General features: G+C 38.8%; 2 protein-coding genes across 2 annotated transcripts in view; both read left to right on the top strand.

The window, feature by feature from the left end:
* The first annotated feature begins 379 nt into the window (after window positions 1–379).
* Window positions 380–14,133, top strand: LOC107712340 (glutamate--cysteine ligase catalytic subunit-like). The gene is made up of 17 exons (XM_016517565.1): window positions 380–861; window positions 2,114–2,226; window positions 3,439–3,621; window positions 5,411–5,524; window positions 5,877–5,935; window positions 6,642–6,778; window positions 7,533–7,607; window positions 8,348–8,464; window positions 10,255–10,393; window positions 10,670–10,782; window positions 10,915–11,007; window positions 11,317–11,421; window positions 11,646–11,727; window positions 11,895–12,007; window positions 12,557–12,677; window positions 13,347–13,558; window positions 13,596–14,133. Exons 1-16 carry the CDS (start codon window positions 712–714, stop codon window positions 13,526–13,528), a joined length of 1,896 nt encoding a protein of 631 aa, XP_016373051.1. The 5' UTR covers window positions 380–711; the 3' UTR covers window positions 13,529–13,558; window positions 13,596–14,133.
* Window positions 14,134–16,804: 2,671 nt separating this feature from the next.
* LOC107712343 (elongation of very long chain fatty acids protein 5-like) overlaps window positions 16,805–21,300 on the top strand; it is a 17,514-nt gene continuing 13,018 nt past the window's right edge. The window contains exon 1 of the mRNA XM_016517569.1: window positions 16,805–17,290. The gene's annotated coding sequence lies outside the window, so the exon portion shown is untranslated. The remainder of the gene's footprint in view (window positions 17,291–21,300) is intronic.

Here is a 21,300-nt window from a genome sequence, read left to right as displayed (position 1 = left end):
TTATATATATATATATATATATATATACATATATGTATATGGGAACGTTATTTTATTGAATTAAACCTAAAAATAACATTCCTTGGACGTTATTATTTGGTTCTGTATTTCCTGACTTTAGTGTTGCACCGAACCCTAACATAATTGTCTTGCTAAATAGTCAGCATATCCCAAATACACGAAATTAAATACTATTTAAAAAAAACACACACACACATGAATGTGACCTTCATATAAGAAGAAGAAGGGAAAAAAAACGTCTAATAAAAACCAACCGCTGGCCCCATTCCGCCTCTTACATTTTGCATTGTCATGATTAGAAAAGCACATTGTATCGGATCGGCTTCCACAGCAGCTCTCTGTTCCTCAGCCACAACGAGAGGAAAGGGTTGCTGAGTCATTAGATGACGTCACCGGTCACGTGTACTCAGTACAAGTAGTGTGCGCGAGGAAGGGATAGACAGACACAGCTCGCGCACTCCGATCGAATATCAGCTGCTCGAAATTCGACACCGCTTTATTCCGTTACAGTCGAGGTGGCGTGAAACCGTAGCCCGTACTTGACTCGAAACCGCTAGGAAGCAAAGAGCGGATACATCCGTGTTTAAAACGAATCACATAAGGCCTAGCGTGTGTGAGCATTAAATTGTGATAAAGTGTGAGGAGAAGCTGAAGTCCATAACAATACGCGAGGGATCGTAGGTTTGTGCTATGGGCTTACTGTCACAAGGGTCGCCGCTCAACTGGGAAGAGACCAAGAAACATGCGGACCACGTTAGAAAGCACGGCATCCTTCAGTTCCTCAACATCTACAACAAGGTCAAAGAACGACAGAGGGATGTGCTGAAATGGGGAGACGAGGTGAGGCTCTTTTTCATCTTCATAAATGCACGTTATAATGTATATGTGATGGAGAAACACGTGGTTGCGTGTTTAGAGGCAGCATGCAGTGATGCAGTGGAGCAGATTTGGATGCTGCTTGTGAGCAGGTGCGCCGTTCAGCTCACTTTGTGTTATGCATGCTCGTGTATTGACACTTGTTGGACACACTTGACTGGATGCATGATTCTTAAAATCCTTGTGGTCCAAAGGCCAATGTTTACAATCTTGAAATTAGTTTTGTAGACGAATGCAATTCGTGCTTATGCGTGAATTTATTTGCCAAACTAAAACTTCACCCTGTTTCGATCTGGCTGAGCACGAGCAAGCAGCCAACAAGTGTCCAGCCTACATAGGACCTTCTTCAGTGGGGTTTAAAAATTATCCCAGGGTGAAGTGGGTTGAGACAATGCACAGTGGAAGCTTTTGTGTTTTGACTTCACTCCATGTTCTCCCATTTGTATTTTTTATGTTTTTCCTCCAGTGTTGATTATTAGTTGGTTATTCTCAAAAGTGGGAAATCACAGTAATAAGGTATTAGTGGGTCCACTGCTATAGAGTATGTATGATGCAGCCCAGGCATGTGAAGATCTGCCCACAGTGCTTTTAGTTTACAGATTTTGTGATGACAATTACAAAATCCCAATTCCAATGGATGGGTGGGTGGTTCGTCATCTTTTAGTGAGTTCTTGCTCTTTTTTTTGTTTTTACTGTTCTTAACCGTGTGCTAAAATAAACAATTTGAACAATGACGCCTAAAAGTGTTTTCATGTACAAACTTGCCGTTCATGCAGGATCAACAGGCTGATGTCTATTTCTAAACCTGCTTTGAAATGGCTTTTCATTTCAATACCTTTGTTCGGCCAGAAGACGTCAATGGATTTATGATAAAACCTGCTGGAATGTTGTTGGTTTAAGTGAACCCTTTGTTCCGCATTGGTGGACTCAAAAGGCAAAAAGAATGGAAGCTTGCATCAGTATAGAAATTTCACACTGCGCTTTTACTTTCATAATGAGTGTGTTTGGAGAAAAATAATACTGTGCTTTGTCATTGTTGGGTTTGCAAGGCAAATCCACTCTCACATAATATGCATACCACCCTCAGTGAATGCAACAGTCACTTTTCACTTTCACTTTCACTTTTTACAGAAACTATTGTTATGCTACTTGTGGGTAATGTGTTGTTGCTTTGTGATAAACTGTGTTGTAAAAAAGTGTCTGAAACATCTTGCAGGTGGAGTACATGTTGGTGGAAATGGATGACAACAATGAAAAAGTCCGCCTAGTTCTGAACGGGAAGGATGTTTTGGAAATCCTTCAGGAAAAGGGTGAAAAGATCAACCCCAAGTGAGTAACCGTTCTAGTGGGATTTATTGTACGTCACAAAACATTGGTTGAAAAGGTTTAAAACCAGGTCAGATTTAGCCATAAGAATATGCATATTCAGGGTTTTGCTACAGGGTCACCGAATAGCAGGTTTAGCTGCAACAGTGTTTAAAAAGCCAACATAAAAAGGGGAATGTGCTTTTGCAATGAGACCAGAAATGGATTCTAAAACTTTATTGCACCCATTGTTAATTTTTTCTGAAAACTGGGTAACCTGAGCGTAGCTGGTTTGTCCTTTTGTACACTTTAGGGCTGGACTGTCTTGCAGCCAATCCCTCTTTTATGCATGCGTCTAATCAGCCAACAAGATCGATAGTATCTTTTGTACCTGTACTTCTTGAATGTTTAAATGACGGCCTCATAAGAGTCAATTGAAGCTGCTAGCTCAGACAGCTAAAGTTTGATAAGTTATATAGAAGGGAGAAATGGCCTTTTGTCTGAACCTGTCTACACAAGCAAGCCCATCTGAGGCCAAGTGCTACTGATGTTGTGTAGCTGTTGGAGCTCAGGGGAAATTTTAAAAGTAGCATGCAATGGGAAATGAGAGAGCCGTGCCATTCCTCATTGCTGCTTCTCTACTGCACATACTGAAGAGTGTAAACGCCCCGTCCCAACACGTGGACAGTCTGAGATGCCACCTATTGAAAACTATTGTGTCAGCAGTAGACTGATAGGTTGGCCAGACCGGTATTTCCCCATTTTAAGGTGCCAGCTAGATTTTGGAATTTACTTCCCTTGTGTTATTTCCAAACTTTTGAATCCAGAGTCTACTAACAGCCTTGTCAGAGCATAATAAATGTTGTCTGTTCTAAACTTCTAGTGAATTTTGTGGAAATTCAGTGTGTATTTTTAAAACAAGGTTTCTCTTCAGTGTAGATCCGCTTTGTTTTAATTGTATTAGCTTAAATGACCATTGGCTACACTGCTCATTATTAAACGTTATCGGTCCTTAAAAATCCCATCTCTGTTGACTGTTAGTTTGCATCACTGGAGAAAAAAGTTGACGAAAGCCTCTAAGACATGCGTGCTCATTTGTCTACCAATGCTTGTGCTAGTGTTCACATTCGTACGCACCCTTTGGATGTAGAGACCAAATATTGATCTCTTGCTTTGGAATACTTCTGTTTGTTTGTGTTTTCTTACCAGTTGATTGTGATCCTTGCATATTTGCAGCCACCCCACTCTGTGGAGGCCAGAGTACGGCAGCTACATGATCGAAGGGACCCCCGGGCAGCCGTATGGAGGGACCATGTCGGAGTTTAACACGGTAGAAGACAACATGGGAAAGCGGAGGAGAGAAGCCGCATCTGTGCTTAATAAGAACGAGACTCTCCTCACAGTTACGTCATTCCCCAGGTAGTTATATCATCAATCCTTAGCTGTAATCCAATAATAATATCCATACCCACCCAAAGTTGCGTAAGCTTTGCCAAATTTCCGTTAAGGGTGTCTTTGCATTTAGATTCAGGGTTTTGCATCGGGCACAGACCAGATTATAACAATTTTCCTGGTTCTTCCTGATATTGTCCGAGTTGGTGACCTTTTGCACTTTAATAAAGTATTACATTAACAGAAAACATCCGCCAGTCACGTCACTTTAAGGTAATGAATGATGCATTTCTGTGGACAAAACGCATCTGAAGTATAGCGGACGGCACAGAGTGAGCTGCTGTGGGAAAAATGCATGACTCAAGTTATCCAAAACATGGCAATGCTTTATATTATGTGTAGGGTTGGGCCGACATCGTGACATAGACATAACATAGACATAACGATGTTGAGCCGGCATCGTGATCCCCCCTCCATTCCCCCCGCATCCCAATACCGTGTTCGAAAAGAAAATGACGTGTAGGCACTAGGCGAAACCCCTAAAAGGAATAAATACGAGATGGGAGGAAAATATATATTTCTATATTTTTCCTCACAGTTATATAATTGGGTAATTATACTACATATTTCGGCATCAGGGAGCCGCTATTATACCTGGCATTGAAACTGGCATCGTGCTTTTGAATGCACGATCGCTTTTAGTTTCACTTTCACTTTTTTCGCAGTACTTACCACACATTTTATATGTTTGTCAGTGGTACTGAGGATCTGCAAATCATTCACATCGTCCTCAGTCATCTCTCCTTACTCTGTTTATGTGGTAAGTGAAATTTTATGTACTGTAATGTAACAGGCAACCGTTACACCGTGTCTACACAGGACGTGACCGTTGTCGTGTCGCGCCGCGCCGCATGCATCAGCTAAAGTCTGTCTACACTGGACGCGACAAAGCGACCGTTGAAAATCGTTAGAAATTTGTGTCAGCACGTCATAAATAGAACGCGGCAGCAGTTTACTGTCGGGGATTTGTCGTGTCGCGCTGCGCCGCATCCAGTGTAGACAGCATCACTGATTATAATGAGTTTTATAGACTGATCTATAAATCTCTATTATAGATCAGTGGTTCTATAGTATTATGTCGTGCTGCGCCGCTCGCATCTGGTGTAGAAACGGTGTTAGGAATCGTGTTTTCCCTTATAAGGATTCACGCTTCGGGCACACCCCTCCCACCGCTCGCCCCCGCTGATGTCATCATCCATCGCGATGTTTCACTGTAGTCTAGACATTGTCCAATGCCAATTTTGTAGACCTCGCCCAACCCTAATTATGTGCATCAAACAAACTCATAAGCTTATAGTTTAACGTGGCTTAACTAGGGCCCTATGATTAACGCGATGTAGAAAACGTGGACGGAATTGCGGAATCCAGTTATAAAAATAGAATTTACTGTATAATGCGGAATGTCACGGAATTTGTAATAAGAACTATTACAGCTTTAGCAGTCTTTGTATTCTGTACACATTAATTGTTACAAAAAAAAGTTAAAATATTTCCTTTTCAGCATAAAACTCCTGGCTGTTTGAGTGATTTGGGTGTGCCATATGTGTGTAGATAACATTCACCCTTTAGCCCCAAACACTTTATTGACCATGATAAAAGATGCAGGCTTATATTTGTCTTTGCATGTTATTAAATCCTTTGTAGAGTTGCAGTGTAATATGCAAATGTTTGCAGTTCTGAAATGCAGTGCGTGGTCGTATTTTTCTCTTTGCTCGAAAAATCTCTTTTGCTATTTTTCTCGATTTGTGTGTTTTAGGTTAGGCTGCCCAGGCTTCACTCAACCAGAATACAAACCCACACCTGTTGAAAAAGGGGTGTCCAAATCGCTTTTCTTCCCCGATGAGGCCATCAACAGACACCCTAGATTCAGGTGAGAGAGAAGTTGTTTGCATAAGCTAGAGCTCAGAGGCATTACACGGGGATTATGGGGAGCCCAGTTCAAGAGACCGTGATCTTTCACATTCCAGTAGCCAAGAGCATTTTGCAAAGTGCTGTTCATCTGTAGAGTTATCGGTGGCTCCATTATGGTCACTCATATTTATGGTAAATTAAGGATTTCGGCAAACCTAACTCTAAGCACATAATTAATCCTGTACTGTTTGTGCTACACACATGAATTGTACTAATATTTTTTAATATTTAATGCATGGTTATTGCAGCTGAAAAAGGTATGGATGCTTTAGGTGATGCACTAACGAATCTCATTTGTTGATGTGTTATAGCACTCTGACCAGAAACATTCGCCACCGGAGAGGAGAAAAGGTGGCAATAAATGTACCAAGTAAGTGTTTTGGTGTTTTTGTAAAAGCTAGATTGCTGTTTCTGTAGTTGAAAGTCAGTCTTGCTCTGGAAATAGAATAAACAGAGTATATGTGGTTTCATTTGATCTACTCCTAATGTGAGTGAATGAGTGGATACCCATAATAAATCGCGATAAGCAGAAATCATGTTCACAATTAAAATTTGATTCATCAGGCAGCCCTATCCGAACTGAACCAATACAGAACTGACTTGAGCCACATAATGATGCTAATGTCTTTTTGAGCTTCTTTACAGCAGAATCTTAAATGCCTCCATAGTTGAGTTTCCACATTTGATTCTCTTATTTTCTTGTTAATCACGGTGAAGCAGCTTTGACACAATCGTATTGTATAAAGCACTACAGAAATAAAGGTGACTTGCCTCGACTATTGTTATTGATGTTGAAAAATGTTTTCATTTCCTGTAGAACAGGAATGCAGTGGTATGCCATTAAAGTAAAATCAAATGACATAGAGAACGCCGCTGTTCATATTGCAGCAAATCTGGATAAAGGTTTATGTGGAAGAAGGTGCTTTTATTGCTCGGTAGCACACTCTGCAACATGTCACATTTGTTTTGTTTGAGCAGGTGACTGTTAACAACAAAATCAAGATGTTTATTATATTTCTGCAAGATTTTTGCCATGTTTTCAATTGCTTCTCTTTTGACGTCCATGTCCTTAACAGTTTTTAAAGATAAAAACACCCCATCTCCTTTTGTGGAGACGTTTCCAGAGGACGATGGAGAAGCTGCCCGGGCTGCCCTGCCTGATCACATCTACATGGACGCCATGGGCTTTGGCATGGGAAACTGTTGCCTGCAGGTAAAATGTCTTTTCCTCCCAGAAACCTGATCATTGTTGCCTCTCACTAGCTATGTTTCCTTCACCCTGTTTTTATGCACGTTTTGAAGTGTCGCATCAGAAACGAGTTACGAAAACACAAAATTTCCGAAAAAAAATCCCTTCGTAAAAAAGCTTTTACGCTCTCTTTTTGACTTTTGTGAAAAAGGGTTAATGGGAGATGGAAACGCATTTTGCGAATAAATGCAAATCAAAAAAGTAATGTGACTTTGCGCGATGGGACGGCATAACCTAACTAATCAGCGGACCGATCTCATTGCACAGTATCTGAAATGTTGTTATGGTCATTCTGAAATGCCTGAGCAAAGTCAGTCGTCATTTCTGTATAATTGCCTCCCAGAACTGTCTTACACGACTGCGTTCCCAAACAGCAGCATCCGCCTCCGAAAGCAATGATTTTGAAAGCAATGATGAATTTATCGTGTTTCGTCTGCTCGCTCTGAGGCGCAAGTGATTTATTATATATGAAAATTATTTTATTCAGTGGCTTCTACTTTTGTTAGTGATATTAAGTGCCACTTTATCACGATTTTGTTCTCTTTGACTCGTTGGATGGAAATGGTGCTTTATTCGCAAATGTTTAATTCAATATTCCGATTTTGTTTATAAGTTAAATTCGCAACTTTGGACGGAAACCCGGCTACTGATTTGCATTGAGGATGTTTGGGTCAAGTGTTTGACATTGGGTCTGTGTTGTCCACCGCTGCCATTTCAGGTGACCTTCCAGGCCTGCAGCATCAGTGAGGCGCGCTACCTTTACGACCAGCTGGCCACTTTCTGTCCCATAGTGGTAAGAGAACACGGGTCAGGGGAATTCTCACAACAGTTGCCCATTTAAAAAGGGCCCAACAAAAGAAAGTAAACTTTGCTTTACAGAACAAATGATAATTAATCACAAAGTGTTTGTATTGTTAAATAAATTGTATATAAATGTGGGGATATGGTCACCGCAGGCGCGGCAAACTTTTATGCATGATGTGACTGCTTGTAAGAGAGAGATGTGTGGTACACTACCGCATTCAAGAAAATAAAATTGACGAAGTAAGAGTAAAGTTTAATTTAAAAATCCCAAACTAAGAAAATTGTCTAAGCATTTCAAGCTTTTAAAAAGCATCTTCTAACTTTGATCTTAGTTCAAAACTGGGCATCTTTACCACACATGAAGTAATATATGAAGAGTTTATTTGCAAAAACGGATAACTTAGATAGTTTTTCAAAAATCATGTTTTTTATGTTGTCATGTTTTTATTGTGTTAGTTAGCTGTATTTTTTAGTTATTTTTTAACCTAATCAAAATAACCCAACTGCAGTATGATTGAAGTTAATTGGAATGCACAATGAAAAAACATGATTTTTGAAACTTGTTAAAAACAGTTATCTGTTTTTGCATATGAACTCTTCATATATAACCGATCCTCATCTTTTTCTCATTCCTGTGTGGTTAGCAGTTGTACAACCTTTTAAGATGCTTTTAGATGTTTCCAGAAATGCACTGAAAAGCTCTTTGTATTGTTGTTTATGTTTGTACAGATGGCTCTCAGCGCTGCCTCGCCGTTCTATCGGGGCTTCGTGTCAGACATTGATTGCCGTTGGGGTGTGATCTCTGCGTCGGTGGATGACAGAACCCGAGAGGAGCGGGGCCTGGAGGTGAGATCGGGATCCTGTCTTCCCATGGTGCTTTGGCTGGTGCTGGAGCCGTTGCTCCACTGGCTGAAGAGCCAAATGATGATTTGACAGACAACATTATGACATAACCTGCCCACGAACTGGAAAAAGTTTTTAAAAGTCTAATTAGTTTTCCTTGAGGAGACAATTTTTGTCCCCAATTCCTTCTCTTAACTATATAAATAATTTTATAATTATAGGCTGCATGATGTTCCTTAAAGGGTTAGTTCACCCAAAAATGAAAATTCTGTCATTAATTACTCACCCTCATGTCGTTCTAAACCCGTAAGACCTCTGTTCATCTTCGGAACACAAATTAAGATATTTTTGATGGAATCTCTGACCCTCCCATAGACAGCGAGAGCTCTCTGACCCTCCCATAGACAGAAATGTAATTACCACGATCAAGGTGCAGATATACGTAGCAAGGAGATCGGTAAAATAATCCATGTGACATCAGGGGTTCAACCGTAATATTACGAAGCTACGAGAATACTTTTTGTGCGCAAAAGAAAAAAAAAAAACGACTTTGTTCAACAATTCGTCTCCTCCGCGTCACCCTAGCGCCATTTTGGAACGTATCCACTGAACATAAACAGCATATGCTATTCTGTGTCAGCTGCGTCACGCGGATACGCTGTTTTCGTTTAAATCAAAGAACAAACAACGTAGAAAACGTATCCGCGTGGTGCAGCTGACACAGAACAGCATAGCCGTTTACGTTCAGTTGATACTCTCCAAAATGGCACTATAGGGTGACGCGGAGGTGAGTAATTAATGACAGAATTTTCATTTTTGGGTGAACTATCCCTTTAACACCCACATCCAAACAATAGACACTCCCAATTCAGTAATGATTACAGGCATCCCAGACTTGTGTGAATCATAAATGGAATAACAGACAGCCTCGTTAATTATTTTAAAGGGGTCATAGGATGCTACATGCACTTTTATAATAATGTGCTAATTAGCAAGTTTCAGGATGAATGCGGCTAAAGTAAACAGTCTCTCAGAGCAGCTCGGAAGAGAGGGGCGGGGTCAGCATAGCTCATTAACATTTAAAGGAAAATGCTACAAAAACGGCTTGATCTGAAAAGAGCTGTTTTTGACAGGGTAAAAAAGGTGTTTTTTACACTACCATTGAGAAATTTTAACCAAACTATGTTACAGACTTTTCATTAAGACCCTAAAGAATCATATCAACTTGTGGAAAATGGGCATCCTATGACCCCTTTAAAAGAAAACTAACCCCATCCAATTACTGCTTTTGAGAACGTTTTTATGCCACCACACTTTATATAATGTCTGATTTTATTTAAATATGTAAAAGGAAAAAGAAAAACCTCACTCAATTTGCACATTATATGTTAATTCTCCTCTTTAAATTATGCGCTTTGAATTGTCACAAATTTTTTTTTTTTAGATAAGAACATTTAAGTATACGTTTAATGTCAAATTACAATAAAAGCTGCATGTATAATAATTAACAAGTTTGTCAGTAGATCTGACTACTTCTGATATCAACAGTTATCAGCCAAGGCCAATACTCTCAGAATAGACCACTATATCGGCCAAGCTGATTAATCAGCTGATGTTTAAATATCACTAGCTTCACAAGTCGAGCATGTCACACAGCATGGCATTTGTCACATCATGTCAATTGCTCACGTCCATTATCTTGCATTTTTCTCCGTTTCGGATTGCAAAAAAAACAAACAAAAAAACAGACATGGTTAAAAATGAATTGTTGTTGTGTTTCTGTGTCTCCGCAGCCACTGAAAAACAACAAATTCAGGATCAATAAATCGCGGTATGATTCGATTGACAGCTACCTTTCTTGCTGTGGTGAGAAATACAATGACATTGAGCTGACCATAGATGAAGATATCAACAAACAGCTCCTAGATGCAGGTAAAGAAACACACACTGGCACCCTGTCTACAGCGGTTTGAGGATCACCTCAATGAGAAGTCTTGCTTATTCCTTTGTCCTCTTGTCAAAAGATCCTTCGAGTCCACTGTAGACAGCATTGTTGCTTGTAATGGGTACTTTATGCTTTCGACGCGACACGGCACTCGCGTTCAGAGTAGACGGGGTGTGAAAATCATTGAAGCAGGCCGCTGCAGTCAGTGTGCTTGTCAGCTCTGTGTGCAGTATTTTCAGTCGCACTGTATTGCACTGTTGCAGGCATCGACAAACTGCTGGCACAGCACATTGCACATCTCTTCATCCGCGACCCGCTGTCGCTCTTCCAGGAGAAGATTCATTTGGATGATGAGAACGAATCGGACCACTTTGAGGTAAAGTTCACAGCTGATTTTCATTGTTCTAGCAAATTGAAATTGATCGGCAGCAACAAAATGTCAATATTAGACCAGTGTTCACTAAAATTGCATGTGAAAATGAGCCATAATTTATTTTGCATGTTGCAGAACCTTCAGTCAACCAACTGGCAGACAATGAGGTTCAAGCCGCCCCCTCCAAACTCTGACATCGGATGGAGAGTCGAGTTCCGTCCAATGGAGGTATTAAACAAACAGCTGTCTGTGTGCCAAATGATGCAAGCAGACGTGGCTTGACTGGCTGTGTGCTTAGCAAACCTACAGTTTATTCAAGCACAACATGCAAAACTAATAATTTGCTACTGACAGAATACACACACTATATATACACACAATATAAATTTTATATAATATAATGTAACTCATAAAATAATAAAATATGACGTGGACTAAATGTAGACAGGTTTGATTTGATTTTCATATATGCAGTCATTTGATTTGTGCTTCATGTTTCTTATATCAGATCGTCATGTGCATGTTTTTTTTAAACAGGTCCAACTGACAGATTTTGAAAACTCTGCTTATGTCGTGTTTATCGTTCTCCTCACCCGTGTGATCTTATCCTATAAGTTGGATTTCCTCATTCCATTATCAAAGGTTGGTTTTGTCTTTGTGTGTGTTTGTGTTTTGACACTTTGCATTTTAACTCTTGGTTACACAGCTGAAAAACTGGAAGATATTAAATGGCAAAAAAACCCCCGAAACATTCTTAAAAATAAGACCGTCACCAAGAATTATACATGTGCATGCATGACATTTGTATTTCTGTTCATTAAAGCACTGCATGCAACTTTGTGCAACTTCACTGTGTTTTGGTTTAGGTTGATGAGAATATGAAAGTTGCCCAGAAGCGAAATGCAGTGCAAGAAGGCATGTTTTATTTTCGGAAGGACGCCTTTAAAGGTTAGTTGACATTAAAGTTAAATAGAGGTCATTATCATTCATATCAACATTGAGCTGTGACATGTTTTTATATAGGCACAACTAAAATAATGTGGTCATTTGTGATACTGCATGCTGGTTAATTATTTCTTGATTTGTATTATTACTATTATTATTATTATTTTAAGGCTGCAACCCAGTGTTAGACCCGCCCTCCACAGCTCAGAATGGAGTGGAGAGTGAAGCTAAAGACGGTGAAGAGTTCACACTGATGAGTATCGACACCATCATCAATGGGAAGGTGAGTGTTTCTCTGCTCTTTAACTTTACTTTCCAAAGAGTTTCAACAATAGGCTTGAGTGGGTAGAACGATGCTCGATTCCTTTATTTTATTGTGTGGTGGTGTGTAGGGTTAGGCCGATAGACGATGCCATTGTTTATCGCCGATGGCTGACAGATATCACAATGTTGAGCCAGCATCCCCCCAAAAAATACCTGCCCGCAAAAAAAAAACAAAAACATCTTAATCAATCACACTATATCACCCAGTGCAATGCATGCTTTCAATTTTCTGATTAGGTAATAACATATTATTAACATAACATAATGAAGTCGTTCCCGATCACAATACAAATTACATTCAAAACAGTTCAATGAACACAATTTAAACGGTAAAGATTGTATTGTGCAAAAAATGCCAAACGAATTATAGGCTAGATGTTTTACACGAACTAAACGAAGCATGCAAAAACAGCAACACAAATTCAAAATAATTTAAATTAAATAGATTAGACATTTTTAGACATTGCCCAGCCCCAGTGGTGTTTCTCTTTCTTTCTTTCTTTCTTAGGAAGGGGTGTTTCACGGCCTGATACCAATGTTGAACTGCTACCTTGAGAACATGGAGGTGGATGTCGACACAAGATGCACTATCCTCAACTACCTGAAACTCATTAAGAAGCGTGCTTCTGGTATGCAAATGTGTTTCGGTTAATTACAGTGGCAGTGCTTTGTTTCTGTTTCTGTTTTCATTTCCTTTGCTGTTTATTTTTTGCTGATTGTTTTATTGCAGTCCTATTGTACAAAAGGTGGTTCATGTTCGAGAACCCTCCAATGTGTCTGAATTACAACAATTCTGCATAGATGAGTGGACCAAAATTCCTCCACAGTGCTGTAACAGTCTCATTGCAAGATATGGCAAACGCTTGATTGCAGTTGTTGCTGCTAAGGGTGGCCCAACCAGTTATTAGGTTTAGGGGGCAAACACTTTTTCACACAGGGCCATGTAGTTTTGGATTTTGTTTTCCCTTAATAATAAAAACCTTCATTTAAAAACTGCATGTTGTGTTCACTTGTGTTATCTTTGACTAATATTTAAATTTGTTTGATGATCTGAAACATTAAAGTGTGACAAACATGCAAAAAAATAAGAAATCAGGAAGGGGGCCAACAATTTTTCACACCACTGTATTTGTTTGCAGTTCTTTGAATGTGTATTTCTCCCCTCTGTTGGCAACTTAAGAATGACGTGATTCAGGCAAACTACTTCAGTTATTGTCTCATCCAGCAGGTTGATTATTTGGATTGCGTGTCATTTCTATTTCTTTTAATGTTTGTTTTCACTACCGTGCTTTTCTCAGGTGAGCTGATGACTATGGCTAAGTGGATGAGGGAGTTTGCCGCCAAACATCCTCAGTACAAGCAGGACAGCGTGATTACAGACAAAATAAACTACGACCTGCTGCACAAGTGCGACAGAATCGCAAAGGGGGAAGAGAAATGTCCCGAACTCATCGGAGACCCGGTTAACAGAGGAAAATGAAGCCTGCTCGAAACAAACACCAATTCCAAAGAGAAAGGAAAAAATGAAATCGCATCATATGACCCCTTTAAATTTGCATGAGAATGGAAAGACCACTGCTGTCCAGAAAAAAAGGTTTTAAGAAAATATTGAAAATAGCATGCGTTTGATTGCTGAGGTCATCCAAAGGATTGTTGAATTTGTAAATAGCAGATTTTTATTATTCGCAAATTATTTTAATAGCTTAAACAGATCCATGATGTGATTGTACTCTGATGTGTACATAGTTCACGTCAGTCTGACTTGGTGAGAGATTATGTAAATGTAGCAAACACTGAATTGTACATTAGCAATATTTTCATTGTTGAAATGTAAATACTGTACTTCATCAGGCATTAACAAGTGTACTTTCTTTTTTATGGATGAAACTGTTGACTTGCTTTGCAGATTCTTTTGGGGTTTTAATATTGTACCAATTAAGATAATGATTTTAAGGCACTGCTCTTGATTCAAGTCTGTATGCAGAACTGATGTAGGAATTTAAATGGGGGGGGGAATGGGAAGTAGAAGACTGTAGTGGTGTGCAGTGCGTTGTGTTTTTCACTAACAAATTCTATTTTGTAATTTTGAAGACAGATCCATGATGTGATTGTACTCTGATGTGTACATAGTTCACGTCAGTCTGACTTGGTGAGAGATTATGTAAATGTAGCAAACACTGAATTGTACATTAGCAATATTTTCATTGTTGAAATGTAAATACTGTACTTCATCAGGCATTAACAAGTGTACTTTCTTTTTTATGGATGAAACTGTTGACTTGCTTTGCAGATTCTTTTGGGTTTTTAATATTGTACCAATTAAGATAATGATTTTAAGGCACTGCTCTTGATTCAAGTCTGTATGCAGAACTGATGTAGGAATTTAAATGGGGGGGGATGGGAAGTAGAAGACTGTAGTGGTGTACAGTGCGTTGTGTTTTTCACTAACAAATTCTATTTTGTAATTTTGAAGGACAGCTAAATGTATGCCATCTGGAGTTTCTTAGTTGTTAAGCTTTACATAGCAGGTCCACCACTAGAGGGTGCAGATTATCTTTTTTATTAAATTAATGGAACGATTAATTAGGTTAAGTTATAATTTGTCAGCTTTAATATCAGTATATGGCTTCAAACAAAGTGATTCCTGTACATATTTCAGCTTATTGAGTGAAACACCTGCCTTTTATAGAGCACTGTCATTGCTTTAGCATTCAAGTCTTATGGAAACAATTCTTTAAATGCTGTTTGCGTGGAATGTTTGCTCTTTAAAATTCAATTCATTTAATCATTTAATAAGCATCAGACTCGTCGCTGACAGTATCTATGAGCTTTCGTCGTCACGCAGGCAATAAAAGCTGTTACACAAGCACATGCCCCCTGGCTGTTTAGGTTTGCTGAGTGTCAGACACAAAATGTTTTTGTTTGCATTGTTTTATTGGACAGAGGACTGAATGTGCTCGGTGTATATGCTAGTTTTCAGATCTGCTATCAGTGATTAATTTGACCTGATTTTCATTAAGCAGATAACGCTTGTATAATTTATATTGGCTTGAAATGCACATTTTAATGGACATATACTTTGGCCATGAATAATAAAATAAAATGGGTCTTTAGATAATATTAATTTCAGTCAAACAGAAATCAAGGCTTAAAATACAGCAGCAATAAGGCTTTCACAGTTCAGGTTCTTCATCAAAGAAACATTAAACAGTGTATCATACACTGCATTACAGGTCAGCAAAATATATCTAATTCAGTTGTTATTGTAAATAATTGACCGCATTGCATTTTCAAACCCAAAGTCGTCACTAGAACTTACAGGATCCGGAACAAAGGCTTTACGGAAGGGCCTCTTCCGGGTCCAAAACGAAGGCTATACCATTAGGGCTCTTAATAATATTCCCAGTTGTCCTCATCTAATGATGCCAGGGAATGTTAATTCTGTGTACTGACTTGTAATGAATAACCAGTGTTGGGGGTAACTCATTACAAGTAATGCGAGTTACGTAATCAGATTACTTTTTCCAAGTAACTAGTAAAGTAACGCATTACTTTTTTAATTTACAAGAAAATATCTGAGTTACTTTTTCAAAAATGTAATGCCAGTTACTTTGTTTTCCCATGTATTGACTGACAAGTCTCCTGTCCCCATATTGGGAGAAATCGGGAGTACAGAGGCGTTGTGTGCGCTGTGTGAACATGATGTTACTGTAGTTCTAGACTAAATGTGAATGTGCATTAATTCATCCCACTCACAAAAAACAGATTTAGTATTCATCAAAATGAATTAAAATGCAAACTCAGAATATGACACAAACCTGCAATAATTAATTATGTTAAATAACACAAATGTATCTAATTCCATTTTATTAACCAATATCTCCTGACCTTTGATGATCCAGTTAAACCATACTAATAAGCAAAAATGACTTTAGATAAACTAACATTTGTGCTTCATTGTTTTTTTTATTGCTAAGGAGTGTTGAACCTTCTTCTCCTGTGTTCTACTGTACGGATGTGAATTTACTTTTCCTTCAGCCTGAGGTTTATTCTTTAGACTTTTTGGTGTGAAAGGGCTTTTATATTTGCTATAAATAGAACTTATATTAAAAACAATCACGCCCTGCTTATATTTAAAAAGTAACGCGAAAGTAATATAACGCATTACTTTCTATAAAAAGTAATGAAGTAACGTAATTAGTTACTTTTTTAGGGAGTAACGCAATATTGTAATGCATTACTTTTAAAAGTAACTTTCCCCAACACTGTGAATAACATTCGCAAAAGTGGTTGACATATGATGCAAAATAATGGGACTTTGTATCACGTTGCATCATAAAGAATCAGCACATGACCAGATAGACCAGAGATCCGTTGTTGTTGTTTTCAGCTTTATGACTTTTTTATGCTTACTGGCATCATTCTAATACTCTCCAGTGTGTAGCCAAGTAACAAAATACCATTCAATTTACAAGAACTAGAAACTAGAATATCTATATAAAAAGATTAACGATTGACCACTGCTTTCCAAAAAAGAAAATGTTACATGATCGTTGTGTGGGCCACGTGAGCACGTTTGGTGGAACTTGTGACGCTTTTCCTGTAATTGTTCTCTGCAACATGGGCCCCTTGATGCGCGCTGTGCATCAGCGCAGCTCTGTGATTGGTCTGCTTTGGCTCCACATCATAGCAGCGCTGTGATTGGTCTGTTCTAACTTCAGATGAATGGGGTGACTTAGTTCGCGTACGCCTTGTAAACTGTGCAGCAGCACAATTCTTAAAACAAGCTGCTAGAACGCGCGTCATAATGGAAGTCAGAACGGTTACGTTGACGTTCTAAATCCATTTGAAGTACAATAGTATGGAGTGCAGTGGCATGGCGACATCCTAAATGTGAATAAACCATCACTTTTAAAACTACACCTCTATCCATGGCCCTGGTATTTTAACGCGTTATGAACGTCCCAGATGCATACTTTTGTTCTTGGAATGAAACGTATCTGATTTTTAAAATCTGCATGACAGTAAAGGGCAGTTGGGGACGCAGTATGCTCGCAGACTTTGCCCTAGAGCGGCAGTATAAAGAGAGTTATTCGGACACGTCCCATTATACGCATCAGTTAAAGGTGGACTATAGACACTCATGACGCTCATTAGTTCGCGAGCTTTTTCCACCCTTTCACACTGACGACTCCATTCGCACAGGACAGCACTGAAGAAAACATCGGTCTGAAGACTAAAGGTAAGATGCTTTCTAATAGTCTTGCTGGCCATGACGCTAAAGAGATGTAAACAGCCCAAAATGTCACCTGACTGAAACTGCGCTGTCAATGACGCGCGCGTGACCTTATATGATATAACTATCAGAGATTAGAAGCGTTAGGTTTACGACGATGTCACGCGAAGCAGTCCTTCATTTGTTCTGATGAAGAGGACTTAGCAAAACGTTTCTGAGTCGTCTTGAAATGTGTAGATGCCGTTTCTGGTCTGTTGTATACAAGCGATATGATCCTATCGAGTAGTTCAGTGACAGCAGTGTCCCGCTGTGAGACATCACGCTATAACTATTAGGGACTCAACTGCGTAGCGCTGAAACCCTATTGTAATTGTTAGAATGGCCACGGATCAGCAATCTCCGCGTAAAACTGATCAGGCAGACCAAAGCGTAAGTCGTAGAGACTTGAAACTTGTGGCGCTTTTCCACTGCATGGTACGGCACGGTACGGTTCGGTACGGTTTGGTACGGTTCACTTTTGGGGGGTTTTCCATTGGGTGCAGTACCTGGCGCTTTTTTTTAGTACCACCTCAGTTGAGGTTCCAAATGAACCGTACCGTTACCAAAACGTGACGTGTAAACTCTGCTGATCACGGATTGGCCTAACGACATGTGAATAATCCCGCCCACCCTAAAGCGGTACTGAACTGCAGTGGAAACGCAAACCGTGCCGAGCCGAGCCGTTCCGTTCCGTGCCGTACCGTACTGAGCCGTGCCGAGTCGAGTCGTACCACGCAGTGGAAAAGCGGCATTGGAGGACAGTAGTACAGCACTCACACCTAATCTACAACGTCACCAAGGCTCGCCCCAATCGGCCTGACGGGGGCGCTACAGCGATCAAAAGTACGAAGTCGCTCATAACTCCTAAACTAGTCGCAGGCTCAAGTGCCTTGTGTCGTTGGAATCCTTGGCTCACGATGGACAAAACGCAGGCCTCGGATTCTGGGGAAATGTTCGAGTGTTTTGCATTTATTGAAAAACCTTGTACTTTTGCGAACTAGTCCTAGGTATTTCACCCGATCGGAACCAAACCAGTGCATAAATATTTTCTGGAGAGTGAATATCAATAATTATAAAAAAAAAAGTTGAAGTTTCCGGGACGCCAAAACGGTCGTAAGGGGTGCGCGAATAACTCTTGAACAGAAAGCGATTTTTTTTTCCGCCAAACTTGGAACAGTCATGTAACAGCTCAATCTAAACAATAAAAACTGAGGTCAGTTGAAAACAAAAACGCGGAGTTTGGCCACTTGGTGGTGCTATAACAGGGAAAAAAACATAAAAATGGCTGTAACTACGCACCCGTTAGTTTGATCGACTTGAAAATTGGTATGCAGTGTCTTTGTCCAAAGTGGCACAAGTGTCTATGAGGACATTTGCGTATCTCAAAAAACATGTCCGCCATTGGCCAATGAATTTTGAGCACAGACAAGGTTAACGGAGGCTGATCGGATCTAAACTTGGTGGGCACGATTGACTCGTGGCCCTAGAGGTCTGTAAAAGAATTTTGAAAGAAATCGGCCATTAGGTGACAGTGGTGAGTTTCACGCCTCTGTAATCACGTGGCGTTTCACAATATTCATATCATAATTAATAATTCCTCATACTGAGCAACCTTGCCTCAAGAACCACTGCTGTCAATCAAATCGTTCATTAAATATTCTCAATTATGTTAAAAACTAGTCCTAGGTTTTTCGCTCAACCTCAATAAAATCCCAGCAGCACAATAGATCAATAATTATAAACATTTTTTGAATTTTACCCTTTAGGTAGCTATAACGGGGTCATTTAGAAAAGGGGTGTGGCAAAAATACCCAAAAGCCTATAAATCCAAAAACAAAAACTCAAAACTTCACGAAACTAGGTGAGCACATGCAACAGATGATTCTTAACAAGCATGCAAAGTTTCATGGATATCTGACCATATGTGGGGCTATAACAGTTCAAAAGGCTTCAAAAACTCAAGATTTCTATGGTAAATGACCTCAAATTGAAAAAATAAAATCATATATTCACATGTACACTAGATCTTCATATTATATGATAGATCACCTCATTCTGAACAACATGCCTCTAGGACCACTGCTGTCAATCAAATTATTTAAATATTTGAGATCATTTAAAAACCTACTTTTGTGAACTAGTCCTTGGTTTCAACTCAACATCAATAAAATCAGTACAGTACAATCCTCTGGACTCTCTAGGTCGATAATTATGAACAAAATATTGAACCTCTGCATTTGGACCGCTATTACAGGATCATTTTAAAATATGGTATTGATCTAGTGTACCCAAAAGCCTATGGATCCTAAAGGAAAACTCAAAACTATGTCAACTCATGCATCATATCATTCTAAATAAGCATGCAAAATTATTACATTTAAAGTCACATTTAGTCCAAGTTTACCACTTCATTTATACAGATATATCAGTTTTACAATTATGCCACATGATAATTAGAGTTAAACCTGAAAATTTTGTTTTAAACAGGAGACTTGCAGTAACCATTTTGTTACCTTTCAGTTATTTCAAATATCTATATCTGCAACAGAATCTGTGTGTGTGTGTGTGTGTGTGAGCATGCTTAACAAGCTATAATAAAATAACTTTACCATTTAATTTCTGTGTGTGTGTGTGTGTGTGTGTGAGCGAGCGTATTCTCCATTGTGGGTGTGTTTTAGTGTCAGCCATGCATTTCAGGTTTGCTTAGACCCTAAAAGCATAGAACCTTAAAGGCCTCAAAGCGCTTGAACCCCGGTAATTGCTTGCAGCTATTTCTAATATAATTTTCATTTCATTTTATATTATATTAAGCAATCATTGTATAATTAATATCAAGCTTTGTTAAAACATTTAAAATCACATTTAGTCCAAGTTTACCACTTCATTTATACAGATATATCAGTTTTACAATTATGCCACATGATAATTAGAGTTAAACCTGAAAATTTTGTTTTAAACAGGAGACTTGCAGTAACCATTTTGTTACCTTTCAGTTATTTCAAATATCTATATCTGCAACAGAATCTGTGTGTGTGTGTGTGTGTGTGTGTGTGAGCATGCTTAAGCTATAATAAAATAACTTTACCATTTTGTTTTAAACAGGAGACTTGCAGTAACCATTTTGTTTCCTTTCAGTTATTTCAAATATCTATATCTGCAACAGAATCTGTGTGTGTGTGTGTGTGTGTGTGTGTGAGCATGCTTAAGCTATAATAAAATAACTTTACCATTTAATTTCTGTGTGTGTGTGTGTGTGTGTGTGAGCGAGCGTATTCTCCATTGTGGGTGTGTTTTAGTGTCAGCCATGCATTTCAGGTTTGCTTAGACCCTAAAAGCATAGAACCTTAAAGGCCTCAAAGCGCTTGAACCCCGGTAATTGCTTGCAGCTATTTCTAATATAATTTTCATTTCATTTTATATTATATTAAGCAATCATTGTATAATTAATATCAAGCTTTTATTACTTATTGTTATACATTTAGACTTTTTGTCAACCTTTTTTTAATTGTATGTTGGTTTATGAGTGTATTATGTCCAAATTGCAATCATAGTCATGCACATTTACAAACGTTCATAATGAATACGTGGTAATACCCTTTTAGTTTGCCATATTGGTTGTCATGAGATGTAGCCTACCATTTTCAAATATCATCATATTTAGATGAAAAGCTGTCAAGAGCATGTCACATTTCACCCCAAAAACAAAATAAATATAAGCCTATTTCTTGGATATTATTATTATTATTGACAATGAAGTATATCTCATCTTTCCCACATAAGCTTTTACACTTTTTTTTTACACTGCTTTAATAAACACCTCCAGCGTTAGGCCTGCTTGAGGGTGTGGAGAAACTATGTCTCATAATAATCTAAGGTTCTCTGTGTTTATGTATTCTCGTCTTTAGTCCTGATAACAAAAAAAGGTTTTCTGGATTATAAGCACTATGTCTTGACTTTTACTGAGCTTCAAGAGAATT

Source organism: Sinocyclocheilus rhinocerous, unplaced genomic scaffold, assembly GCF_001515625.1.
Source record: "Sinocyclocheilus rhinocerous isolate Xijiao unplaced genomic scaffold, SAMN03320098_v1.1 scaffold358, whole genome shotgun sequence".
Lineage (NCBI taxonomy): Eukaryota > Metazoa > Chordata > Actinopteri > Cypriniformes > Cyprinidae > Sinocyclocheilus > Sinocyclocheilus rhinocerous.
This window is presented reverse-complemented; position numbering and strand designations above follow the sequence as displayed.

Excerpts from the sequence above, each read along its gene's own strand:
- LOC107712340 (XM_016517565.1), top strand. The coding sequence starts at position 712 with ATGGGCTTACTGTCACAAGGGTCGCCGCTCAACTGGGAAGAGACCAAG. Across the intron at positions 6,779-7,532 it reads TGGGAAACTGTTGCCTGCAG|GTGACCTTCCAGGCCTGCAG; the intron begins GTAAAATGTCTT and ends CTGCCATTTCAG. Across the intron at positions 10,783-10,914 it reads ACGAATCGGACCACTTTGAG|AACCTTCAGTCAACCAACTG; the intron begins GTAAAGTTCACA and ends TGCATGTTGCAG.